General features: G+C 37.6%; 2 protein-coding genes across 3 annotated transcripts in view; one reads left to right on the forward strand and one right to left on the reverse strand.

Moving 5' to 3' along the window:
• Msp300 (Muscle-specific protein 300 kDa) overlaps positions 1–13,666 on the forward strand; it is a 168,795-nt gene that overhangs the window by 9,639 nt on the left and 145,490 nt on the right. For both annotated transcript variants that reach the window (XM_053757134.1, XM_053757133.1), the window contains exon 2: positions 1,132–1,667. In XM_053757134.1, coding sequence (XP_053613109.1) covers positions 1,181–1,667 — 487 coding nt within the window. In that variant the 5' untranslated portion in view covers positions 1,132–1,180. The remainder of the gene's footprint in view (positions 1–1,131; positions 1,668–13,666) is intronic.
• LOC128676802 (lipase member H-A-like) lies at positions 5,655–11,326 on the reverse strand. Its single transcript, XM_053757154.1, has 4 exons — positions 11,119–11,326; positions 10,194–10,500; positions 8,176–8,339; positions 5,655–7,887 (listed from the first exon to the last, which is right to left on the reverse strand). The coding sequence occupies exons 1-4, from the start codon at positions 11,225–11,227 to the stop codon at positions 7,370–7,372; spliced, it is 1,098 nt and encodes a 365-aa protein (XP_053613129.1). The 5' UTR covers positions 11,228–11,326; the 3' UTR covers positions 5,655–7,369.

The following is a 13,666-nucleotide window of genomic DNA, read 5'->3' on the forward strand; positions in this document are numbered from 1 at the left end:
ACATTGAAACGAATTTAATCTTAATACAGCATCAACATATGTTCTACGTTACATCTCACTTCATAACCCGAGTGAAGAAGCCCAAAATAGCTATACGCTTTTGGAATCGAGTAATTTGTGTTACTGTGCTTCCTACCGGGTAGTACGATACGTTGGTCGTGAGTAATAAGTTAATTTCGTGTGTGAAAAAGTTTCATTAATTTTACAACGTCGTCACATATGGGATGTCAAACGGACTAGTGCCAAAAACTATTGCCTATTGGAAAATTAGTGATCTACCATACATATTATTAAATCTATTGATTCATTTATATCGAGTGTGTTATAGCTAACAATGATGTCAGATTTTTTTCAAGTCGCCTAAAGGCCCTAACGCACTGTCCGGTTAGCACTGCGGTTATTCGTCCGGCTCCAAAAATATGTGTAAACCACAGATATAAGCAATGTAATGTTCTTATATATGTGGTGGTCGATTGCAGTGCGAATAAATCATATGGTTGACATACAATTTTCGAATCGGATGATAGCCGCAGTGCGGCTAGCCGGAAAGTGTGTGGGCGCCGTTGGCGCCCTAAAGGCATCTGACATGAATCCATTTACTGGTAGCGCGGTGGTCAACGACGCTCGCCTGTGAGCCAAAAGGTCCTAGTTTCGAACCCTACTCATTGCCTGATGAAATATTAATCTTGGCTTGAGTTATTTTATTATATGTGTTATTGTATCTCGAAGCGGTGGTGGCGTAATGGTTAAGACGCCCGCCTGTGGATTGAAAGGTCTCAGATTCGTGTCCTTCTCGTGCCATATGAGTTTGTATACCAATATGACTCATATATAGTAGTTTTCATAGACCACCACTTGCTTCCGGTGAAGGAAAACATCGTGAGGAAACCTGCACACTGGTGGACAACTGTCCAACAGTGTGTAGGTTTCCTCACGATCGCATACACACTAATGAACTAAACTTAGTTCATTAGTGTGTATGCGACTACCTGCCACTAGTTGGCGGTAGGTAGTCGTAAAAGTCATGTCAGATGCCTTTAGACGACTTGAATAAAATCTGACATCGCAATAACACACTCGATATGATGATTTTATGTCTTATTATCCTATCATCTCATTCTTTTGTTCCAGAGATGCCAACGGTTTTGTGACACCGGATTGACTCGACGCAATCCGCGATATGTCGCATCCCCCGGGCCGTGGGCGCGCACTCGCCCCTCCCACCGGCTCCCCCTCCCCCCTCCACTACCGACCCCCCTCACCATGGGCTCCAAGCCCCCCACCTCTAATCTCAGGTCCGAGACACTCAACAGCAATAGTCTCACCTCCACCAGTACAACCATCTCCAAAGCCATTCAGGCCTCTGCACTCGCCGCATTCTTTCCGTCCACATTCGCCTTCACCAAGCTTCTCTATTTCTCCCTATCCGATGTCTCCTACCTTGGGACAGAGCCCCGAGTACTACTATCAGTCTCCGTATGAGCCGGTTCGGGAATATGATTACGCGGGAGTGCCTTTGGAGCCGCCGCCTCCTCCGAGGCCGATGATTTATGAGGAGGACGAGGAGAGAGGCCCTTCCACTGCGGAGATCATAGCCAGCCAGTCGCAGGAGGGATACGTAGATGAGAAACTTGCGGAGTATCAAGCCACCATCCAGCTTTTGCAAGGTAGGTTGTGAATATTGAAGTTGATGGCGATGTCTGCCTCGTGATTTCCAAGTCTAGTGACACATTTTGGTACTATCCAATTATTTGCCAAAATAGGCAAGAATTGTTTCTCCATGTTATAACTATCCATGTTATAACTAGGCAGGTGGACTAAGATAACAAACAATAAGACGTTGTTGTCAAAAATAAAATAAAAACGGGATGCACTCCGGGAGTGCCGGCAGAAGTGACCACATGATTATTAACGTTGTGCATTTTTGACGTCTTACGAATTTTCCGATCAGGTCACGTGTTAACATTTTTTTACCGATCACAAAAAGTGTACAACGCCGCTAAAGAAGTTTTCACTACAAAAATAAAATTTAACACGAAAAGAAAACATTCATTTTTCTCGTATTTTTAAACAAGTATGTAGTTAGGTATATTATTTTTCAGCTTTACTATGCAATTTTTTCTCAAATTTAAAACAACAAGTAGTACCTAACAAGTTACTTTGTAACCTCTTTGCATCCGGCATGTTTTCCTATCGGGGTCACGTAAAATCGAAGTTTAGAAACTCTTATACTTTAGCAGCCTAAAATTTAATCTAACTCTAGAATCTAGGCCATGTTTACGAACACAAAATGCTTATTCCGAGAGATCTGATTTCGTAACCGGGGTAATATATATCTATCTGAAAGTTTAATGTTATGATGTCGAAAATAGTCTGGATGTTGGTTGAAAATATTGAAACCGATCATGTTTCTGTCATGCTGAATAACTATACTGTCATGTTTGCTAAATTACTTGGATTAACTATAACGAATATGGGTCCAACTAGCTGTGCCCCGGGGCTTCGCTACCGTGGAAATTTCAGGATAAAAAGTGCCCTATATATTATTCCATGTTATATTTTACTAGTGTACCAAATTTCGTAATAATCGGTCAAGTAGATTTTGCGTGATAGAGTAACAAACACTTCCTCACAAACTTTCGTATTTATAATATTAGAAGGATTGGCTAGAAGAGACGACTTTTTTTGACGTCAATAAGTGATGTATATCATCCTAAATTGAATAAAGAATTTTGAATTTGAATTTGAATTCGACTACAGATAGACCACTATCTTACTCTATCAAAATCTACTTGACCGATTGTTGCGAAATTTGGCAAAACAGCGACGGAGTGGTGGCCGAGAATGGGACAGAGATTTTCAGGACAGATTTATTAAAGTCCATTTATTTTTTAAACCATTGAACAGCAATGCTACGCATCGCATCGCATAAGCTAATTTAAAAAAATCTCTCGCAATGAATAATTTTCAGGATCTTTAGAAAACAGTGTAATAGAGGAAAACTAGCGCAGATCTTTGAAATATGTAATCACGCAGCTATTTTAAACCACCAAATAAGCAACTGTTTGTATATCGACGTTGCTATGATTATTTTCTCATCGGCATGATAATACCGTCGATATTTTTGATCGGAGGTATTAACATTTCGACTACTATGGCTCTGCACACGCAACGGGAATCTAGATCACGCACTTAGGGTAAACGTTGACTGGATTTTTTGTCTTTGACCCACTGTTGGGCTAGCTATTAACCGATTGTTATACCACAGTTGAATCTTTAATAATGTAAGGTTTATATTTCAAATGGAGACTTGTGTGATGTTTTTGAAATATTTTCATCTCTCTTCCAATTATATACAATTTTCGTAGAATAAGCGAATGAAAAGCGAGCGCTTAAAATTTCTTATGTTATATAATTTTTATGTTCATTATCGGAACTCGAAACTAATTATTTGTATAATTACAAACATGGTTTCCATTTACTTACATCAAAATGTAAGGTACGTTTTTAGGTAAAATGTAAAGTTTTATATACAACGTTTTTAGTAATGCAAAAAGTAAATCTATTACATGCCTCTGCAATTTATTGGCTCTATTCATGAATACTCTTGATAGTGGTGGCCACCACCGCTAAGTGGTTAAGACCTTCCGCCTGTAATCTAAAGGTCCCAGATTCAAATCCTACCCGTGTCACATGAGTTTGTATACTAATCTCACTTATGTATAGTAGTTTTCATCACTTGCTTCCGATGAAGGAAAACATCTTGAGGAAACCTGTACATTGGTGGACTAGTTCACTATTGGACACACTAGTGAACTACTAATTACTAACGTTGGTGTCAAATAAAATCTGACAACAGTGTTAGTAATAACACACCCGATATGATGATGAGGACTTGATATTTTTTTTATTTGCTCACCCATAACGGGATCTCTGAAGTCACGAGTAGTTACCGCACTGTGCGGTGGCCCGAAATGATGCTAACTTCTGGTAATGGACACGTTTGATCAATTTTTCGTGTGTTTACGTTACGACCGTAATTTACGAGCATTGCTGACTTTATAACTAATTTTAGTGGGTATAGCCCGATTATAGGCTTCTTCTTTTTATTCGAGTAGACCATTTTAAGTGCAGTAAAAAGTGAATTAAATCATTATGGAGTAAAAGTTGGCCACGGCGAGCGCATTTCTTGTGGTCTGCCAATGAGCAGGTATCTGGGAGATGGAACGAATGTGTATATATGTCTTTTCTTGATAATTTTTGTCATTAACATCAATCTTTAGAAAGTTCAATTAAAAACGTTAAATGAAAATTTGATGTTCTTTGTACAACCTACAAAAATGTTTTTGCTAATACTTGTATCACCTTTTACCTTTGAAACATTTTGCATAGTCTCATATTTATCTGTCGAGCATTTATTTAAAACCTAAACTTACGTAATTACTTAAGACAGAAGGTAATTCTAATATTAATCGACTTGGTATTGGATGGATCTCACAACTTTTTACGGTAGAAAAACTGAGTTGCGAGACTCGGGGTTTTTTACAGCATGTTTTTGATGGAATTATGGTTTTACCCGAGCGAAGCCGGGACGGGTCGCTAGTTGCTAAATGCAGTTAGTAAACAAATATGTTTGTGCCAATGTTTGACAATGGTCAGTTATAACATGACTCACACTCTAATTTTATTGGTGCAGTCTGTGCATCGTAAGAATGTTGCCAGCCGGTTGTTTGAGAATGATAAAATAATATTAAATGTACTTACTATACAATGTATGTACTACGTTACAGTAGTGAAAATTTATTATACGTTATATTAATATGCGTAATGAAATCGATTCTCTGCATTCATTGATATCATCAATCACAATCGCGCGTTTAATATAATTTCACGACGATACGAGTTCTAATATCATTTCATATTTTATATCTTTAACGTTCTGGGCCTGTGTCTAGAAAAAAAATCCACCAATTCACATGCAACTTATTTTCACCCATATCCGTAGTATATAACAAAATCGCTGCCCGCTGCCTGTCTGTCTCTGTATGTATGCTTGGGTCTTTAAAACTACGCAACGGATTTTAATGTGTTTTTTTTAATAGACAGTTTGATTACTCAGAAAGGTAAGAATTGCTACACGAACGCTTAAAAATTCCATTGGCAGATCCGACATACCTTTTAAATTTCATCAAAATCGGACTAACGGTTCGAAAGTTATCGCGTTACAAACGAACAAACATACATACATACAAAAAATGTTAGTTTGCCCCAATATAATGTTAGACCTCATTCGCTTCGCTCGCCCGGTCAAAAAGGTAATTTAAACCGGACAATATAAAACACGATAACTGAATAAGCAACTGAGGGAAATGCTCAGATGAGAGAAAGAACAAAACACAATAGCGAGAATGAAAATAAAACTAGTAATTTCCCTAAGACTGCATCGTATGATTGACAGCATCTCAAAATACTGAAAGCAGGCCACGGCATTTTGACACTGCTGCATCGCACCGCCCACCAGATCACTCTTGGCCGGGCCCCAAGTCGTAAAGCGGTGGACTTATGGCAGACAATCATGGTAGACTTGCAAAGGACCCGTTTAATAGTTGTTTGAAAAGGTTTTTGACGTATTGGTTATTGAGTGCAAAATCTTGTTTGGTTGTTTGCAAACCTTTATTGCATATAGATAAAATATATACAATAAATAAGTACCTTGTATGTACACCGAACGATGAAATTTACAAAATGCCACGAAACATAGAACACGTAGCATGGTACCAAGGTCTATCTGCCCTCTCTTTTTTACCCATATCATTGCGCGAACAGTTACTTTCTTTATTAATATTAATTGCTCAATTTTTATTGCGTGTAACGTCCTATCCGATCTCGTAAAATCTGGACGTACAGTAATGACATTCTTTGGGGGAAACTGTCCCTCCCTGCGTGATGCTAAGCCCAAGAATTATGGGTACGACAGTATCCCCAAGAATTTTTTGGTCGGACCGATGAAAGAGACAGCCAAATAGCCAGATTCGATACGCCCGAACATATGGTATGAAAAATCGTCATCTGTTGACAGATGGAGATGGCTTTCATTATAATCCGATTAAAACTCCGAATCAGAGTGTCGACGATCGCCAAAACAAACAATTGTCAAGGGGCTGTTACATAGGATTGAGATCACGCACATTGTATGTCGGGTTTTCTTTTGGATAGTTGGAATATCTTCATTAACAGGAGTTTCTGTGTTGGATACATCACATTAATCCTTTAAACTCTCAGTTAAATCTTTTCTGCTATTGTTATCATCACCTGTGTCTTGTATTTTTACATGCTTTTATTGAGTTTCTTGTCTTGATGTTTGTCTATAATCTAATCTTGCGAGTAAAATTTCACATACTTGAACTACGGAGCTGAAATTTTCGCTTCAGTCTTCATGACGACACATTATTATGATAAATATGACCTAATAGTACATTCAGGAACGGCTCCGAACGAGGGTACTCCTCAAAGATTTATAGCACGGGCATAATTTTTTGCCAGGAATTCAATAAAATGGTTGTTGTTATGGTTTTTAATTTTTCACATATAAATAAATTCCTAAATATATCTACCTATACTACATTATTGTATAAAAGTAATCTTAAAAGATACAATTCAAACATTTTGTATTATTTTTCATAAATTTTGACAATTCATCTGGCAGCCGAGCGCCCGGCGCCCTAGTCAGCACTGGCGGACAGCCAGCCAGACGTACTCATTCAGAGCTTCTGGGAATTTGATGTTCTGAGTTCTCTTGAGCTATGGGGTGAAGGATTTTTGATTGTCCACAAGATTGCGCTCGCGGCGTGATTAAACGCTGTCATGGTGTCTACCACGGAACATGAAACACGTCATTGCGTCCACATGTTCTTTTTTTATACGATGCGTTCACTATATGGGAAAAAGAGAGGGAATAACGTGCTACGTAGTTATAGTTTCGTAGTAGGCCTTCAGATTGCACATAATACTTATCGCAACAGCCAATCGTCATAACAGTTCTCACATTAAAGATTTTTTGTTAACTATGCTACTCGTATGTGTGTAAGGATTTACTATTTAAATGGTTACATCACAGATATAAGAACATTACTTTCTTATATCTGCGTGTTACGTGTAAAAAAAATATGGCCTAGTTTACATTTAATTTATCAATGCATTTGAATTTGACAACATACAAACTTTTATCTAATGAAAACATAATAGAACCATTTGTTTTAGAAGCTGACATTTTATGTTCTAATACAGAAATATAACGTTATATACCGTAATGGTTACGTAAGGATTTAATATTTCGATTTAAACATATAATGAAGTTTATTCCCTAGTTTCAATATGTCAAAAGATCCTTGTTCATTGCAGTCAACTTTTTCAAAACGAAATCATTTTCTTTTTTCAATCCTCTTTCACCCATGTAATAAGGGAGTTGGCTGGATGTAGCTAAATAATATATACCTCTAGCGTTTCTATCCATTTTCGGTCCTAAAGTTATAGTTTCCATTGGTTTCCTATCATAGCAATTACCGTCTCTTGCATCTTGAACGGAGTCGCATTTTATAGCTATAAATGAATCTGGATATAATAAAGAAAGCATTTGTAAGGGAACACTTCGAGAATGACTGCAGAATGGACCACATGACATCCAATATCCATCTCCTGGTTGGTATTCTCCACCGTTGACGTAAATGTTGACGTGGCCAACTGGAGCAGCCATTCCGTATGTGTCTATGTTTGTTAGGATCAAGTCCACGAAGTCAGCGTCACTCTCGTCAACCCTGCCTTCAGGTCCTCGGTTTCTGAAGCAGGGACCGGCACAGTCCATTCCTGTAAGTCTTGAAATTTTGACACCTAAAAAAGTAATATCATTTGAAATAAGTAAAACTTAAATTTAATCAACATAGCTTCTACTCTGTTGTTTTTAGGCTAAGAAACGATGGACTTGTCTCTGGTAAATCTTCCAAATTTAATGGCAATTTTTAACGCTAACAATACAATACAATACAAATACTCTTTATTGCACCAAAAAGAAAAACTACACAGAAAACAATTTGTAATAAATATAAGAACTTAACCCTGGGCTTTGGGGAGTAACATCTCCGAATGAAACCGGAAACACGCGAAGAGAGATATACTTGCCTGTACGATTGTAGTAGCTCTTTGCAATGAAGCCCATAGTTTGCCCTCCAAGACTGATGCCAGTTATCTCTAACTTCTTAGGATCAAACTTAGGCTGGTGTCGTTTCAGCCGGGCCAACATCTCACCCACCTGATCGCCCACACCCATCATGGCACGAGCTGCGCTGCAAATAAATACATATGTAGAGGGCAGTTAGTGGCAGCAGATAGTAGGACGAAATTGATTATTTTCTCTGTTTAGTCATATTAGTAGAACTGAACAGGGACCCATTTAAAGACTCATTCTGTCCGTATAGTTCTATCGTTCAGTTCGGGGTGTCCACAGTTCAGAGAATCACTCTTCATCGTAAGCAAGGTTTCGCTGAAATTTTGTTTTATATCTCAAGTTATTTAAAGTTTATTATTATGTACTTACCCGTAGATAAAAGAAATCTAACCTGACCTAATTATGTTAGCAGAATTTACCGATTATTTTAATTCAAGGTTATGAGAAATTATGTGAACTGTGGAACCCGAACTGAACGATAGAACTATACGGACATAATGAGTCTTTGAATGGGTCGACGAAAATGTATGTCTCGGAAGGCCGTTGAAAAAACGCGCTTGTTCCCTAGTGTTGTTCTGTTCTATTGAATACTCCTACGGTAGAACTAATGGTACTTTTTTTTCTCACTAGTCCTATGATTTTAAATGATCGAACTAGTGAAATTGATTAGGGCTGCATCTGCAGTCTATAAAACACACCAATAAATGCTGGCCTGCATGGTGGGTCCTGGGGGCAAACGATGAAACAAAAAACACGTCGCACGTCGCACTGCGTCCACACGTTCTCTATTTATTTTTACACGAAACGGGGGAAAAGAGACAACATGTGGACATTAGTAACGTGCTACGTGTTTGGTTTCGTGGTAGACCTGCTAGACCACTCCTTGTATGGAAGGATAGTGCTCCAGAGGTGAGAATACTAAAATGAATGACGAATGATGGTGATAGAAGACTAACTTTATAATCTGATATCAGAACTAGCGGCCCGTCCCGGCTTCGCTCGGGTAAAAACATGACAAATTATCCACCTAAACCTTCCTCAGGAATCACACTCTATCTATTAGTGAAAACTGCAGGAAAATCCGTGTAGTAGTTTTTGAGATTATCGCAAACAGACAGACAGACGCGGTAGAGGACTTTGTTTATAATATGTAATGATAAGGATGGATTTAATAATAGATTATAATGGAATAAATAAGGAACAACTGCTATAAAATAAAGAACAATCGATGGGAAATGACGTATTAGGTCAAGGTTTAAGCGAACACATATACTTAACAGAAAGCGTCTAGTCAAATACAACAATACTCATTGAAATGTTTTGAATAAATTTTAAATATTGTATTTTATGCATGTATCTAAAAATATCATTCAACTTTTTGCGGATAGCTTTTGTCCGCTGCTTCGCCCGCTTAGATTTCCTTATTATTTGTCAATATCTCGCGTTCTAAGCAACGTATCGTGATGAAATCTACACGATAAAACAAAAAAAAACCCCCGATATTTTTATCGGGTTCATACAGGCAGACAGATAGACGCGACAGGAGCCTTCCTTTTTATATTTTTTAAGGATATGTCTATAGTATTTCTCAAAACAACAAATTACTCAATTTCGAAACTACTACTGTTCACGAGTTGACGAATGAGATACGCGAAGGAATCTCACAACTGGAGTGTCGAGAGGGTCGCAAGGAAAATAAATTTTAAATATAATATATTAGAACAAATTAAACAGATTGAGCTAGCCCCAAAGTAAGTTCTAGACTTGTGTTATGGGATACTAACTCAACGATACTATATTTTATACCATATACATATATAGATAAACATCCAAGACCCGGGCCAATCAGAAAAAGATCATTTTCCATCATGACCCGACCGGGGATCGAACCCGGTACCTCTCGGTTCAGAGGCAAGCACTTTACCATTGCGCCACCGAGGTCGTCGAAAACTGAGGAGATAATAATACTTACATGGGCCATTCTTGTGTCATGAAATTAATAATTTCAAGTATCAACACATTATATCCCATTTGTTTGTACAGTTTCCTCATGACGTAAGCTATAGGTAAATTCTTGATGTTGTCAAACCATCCAGGCACGTACAATATCGTTTTTCTGTTCCAGTCTATCGTAGGGTCTTTCGCTAACCCTTTCACCTGGTTGTACGTGTATTTGCGGGTCCGCCCTTCACCAAGTGGGGCGTAATACCCAAACACGTATATCTCAATGTTGTGTTTAAAATTATCAGCGATTTCTGTGGGTTTCATTGAACCGGGACCTGGAATATTAGTTTTTTCAGCAATCTATACTATTATTATAAAGAGGAAAGCGTTTGTGAGTTTGTATGTTTGAAGCGGGTAATATCCGAAACTACCGAGCCGATTTCAAAAATTATTTCACCATTATCCAAGATTGCTATAAGCCATATTTTATTTCAAAATTCCCAAGGGAGCGAAGCCCTGGGCATCATTTAGTTGTCAATATTTTCTTTCTTATTTCAGACTTTTCCCGGTTTCTTCCTGAGCTATTAAGCGATGGAGCCCAGGGTCAGATTACCTGCTAATCGCACGGTCTGGTCTTCGGCATCCCTAGTTATCAGACCTTTGGCACGCATATCATCTTTGACGATATCAAGCCAGCATTTTCTGGGTTGGTTTGCATCAGTGTTGTCAGTAATAGAAATTAATTCAAATGTTTTGGACGAGACTCTATTTTCTCCAATTATAATAAAATTTCAACCATATTCATAGACTAGGTAACTAGATCTTTACTAACTATCAAAACAAAGTAACATTTTAAAAATTAGGTTCAACCACTACTTTACACTTCGTTCAGTAACTTTAAAATTGGCGTGCCTATTTTGTATTTTACAAAATCAAAAGCAAAAATCACTTACAGTCTGACAAAAATGAAACGGGATATCCCTCTTCGGTTCTGTTGATCCGATAACCATGGCCACTGCAGGATAGGATCACTGGCACCAAAAAGATGTATAAAAATATCATCTGTATTGTTTTTTTTTTGGCCTTTTTTACTCAGAAAACACACCGTCTCTTTTCAAAGTCAAAGGGACCGTAAAGTGACGACGGATGTCTCACTGTTTTACGTTTTTTACATTTGCATAAATTAAATGTAATGTTTATGTTTACACGTACAACATACGCTTTAGTCTCGTCGCAGACAAAACTTATTGTGTGAGTAACGAGCATACTCGCTCTAAAGCCTTTAGAGCGAGTATGAGCCTTATAGTATATATATAAGTAAGTTCGAGACTTGTGTATGTATATATATATATTAGTATCCCATAACACAAGTCTCGAACTTACTTTACTTTGGGGCTAGCTCAATCTGTGTGATTTGTCCTAATATGTTTATAATATTGAGGTATATTTATTTTTTTATTTTTTTATTATTAAAAATATATTGATAAACATCCAAGTCCTGGCCTGCATATAACACCGCATAGTTGAATGATGGACAAATCACATGAAGACGACGAAAGAGATGACGGGCATGGATCAATTTGTAGGAGAAGGCATAATGCATTAATGTGGCATATAGCGTTTCATTAGTGTGTGACATTTTTTTTAATGAGGAATAATTTTCTTTAAATTAAACATTTATAAAATTAACATTGTATCAGTTCTTCGCTCATTTATAAAATAGGATAATTACATTGATTACTGTGTATGGTACAATTTAATAAACACAACGATATCCCGCGGCGGAGTTCAAAACGCACGTGAAATTCACCCGGTAGAGGATATATTATGTTAAAGGATGCTTCTCCATAGACAAAAACCACGTTTTTAAATGCTTGATGATTAAATCTCACAGATTGAGTTAGTGAGTTCGAGACTTGTGTTATTGGCTACTAATTCAACGATATAACATACTAGCTGCGCCCCGGGGCTTCGCTCCCGTGGGAATATCGAGATAAAAAGTAGCCTGTGTTATTCCAGATTATATTCTACCCGTGTATCAAATTTCATAACAATCGGTCCAGTAGATATTGTGTGAAAGAGTAACAAAAATATCTACCTACATACAAAAATACATACCTACATAAACCCTCACAAATTTTCGCATTTACATTTACAATATTAGTAGAACTAGCTGTACTTACTGATTTACTTAGGTGAACTGAAGTGGATCACTATCAGGAAAAAGTGCCCGTGGCTCACCTAGGTGGACCACGATCGACGCCCAATTTTTTCGACTGTAGTCAGTGTGCGGTGACTCTAATATAAATAACCTTGAATTTTTTTACAATGTGAAGAAGATGTCATGTCTTTTCATTGTCACTATGGGCAAAAGACATTATAATACTGAAAATTCAGACTTCCAGTTTTATCCACAACGAAGTTATTGGGGTTCGAAATTGGCCTGAATTGCTTCGACAAAAGGATGGTACGGCCTTGCAGATTTCCATGGATTTTGTAAATACTTTGTACAACGGAGTACCTACCTATTTCCATTATAATTTCACAGTGACAGACAGACAGTGGTGTAACTCGACGCGTTTTGAAACTAATGGATGAACCATGGAATGTGTAGATACTGTGACGAGCGTGTTCTCAGTTTCCTCCTTATATGTAGAACGGGTCAGGATCCTCTACGCGAATATTAATCTTCTTAGCGTATCGAATATTAAATGATATTCAGTTTTATTAGATCACAACCACATATGATCATTGTACTAAATCTAGATGCGTGTTAGCAAACTGTAGAAAAATACTTGAACTATTAAGCAAAATAGAAAGCTTTCAAAAATCAAAAAAGTCATTTTATTCACCAGTAGCGATGCTCACCGGACCAGATAAGTTTGTTCCTGTAACCCTATCAGACATGTCAATGGGCCTTATTTTATTATAGAATTTATAGATAACTAGCGAGTATAAAAACATCAATATCTTAACACATCTTTCGCGTTCATCTTAATCAACTTCCTCATAACGTAATAATTCTCCTTCTTCAATCCATTTTGCCCCATCAAATAGGGAAACTTGTCTGTCGAAGCCAAATAATATATCCCTCTTGCATTTCTATCTATCTTCAGTCCAAGAGTGATGGTCTCCCTCGGCTTTCTGTCAAATCACTTGCGTCCTGTGCAGTGTCATATTTCATGGCTATGAAAGGATCTGAAATAGGACAGCAAACATATGGAGGGCAGTAGATAGCTGAAAAGCAAAAGTTTTCGAGAACAGTCGACGAAACGTCCAAAAGTGAATTGAAAAGTAATTTTTTCCAAAAATGAAATGTCCTGTTGTTTGTCAGTCCAAAGAAAAAACTATTGTTGAAGGCTTGCAGAATTGTTCGCGTCCCATAAAGTCTATTACAGCATGTAATGTCTCAAATTATATTCGTATCATAAATACAGCTGATTCTGTTGCCGTCATACGCCCCCATCACACGTCATCAGAAACTTCGATCGTCGAAGAATT

The sequence above is a fragment of the Plodia interpunctella genome, chromosome 16 (assembly GCF_027563975.2).
Source record: "Plodia interpunctella isolate USDA-ARS_2022_Savannah chromosome 16, ilPloInte3.2, whole genome shotgun sequence".
NCBI classification, from domain to species: domain Eukaryota; kingdom Metazoa; phylum Arthropoda; class Insecta; order Lepidoptera; family Pyralidae; genus Plodia; species Plodia interpunctella.

Bases quoted from the DNA above. Each gene is read 5' to 3' on its own strand.
- LOC128676802 (XM_053757154.1), bottom strand. From the start codon at position 11,227: ATGATATTTTTATACATCTTTTTGGTGCCAGTGATCCTATCCTGCAGT. The intron at 8,340-10,193 runs GTAAGTATTATT...ATTTATTTGCAG, and splicing joins ATGACACAAGAATGGCCCAT to CGCAGCTCGTGCCATGATGG. The intron at 7,888-8,175 runs GCAAGTATATCT...TTACTTTTTTAG, and splicing joins GAGCTACTACAATCGTACAG to GTGTCAAAATTTCAAGACTT.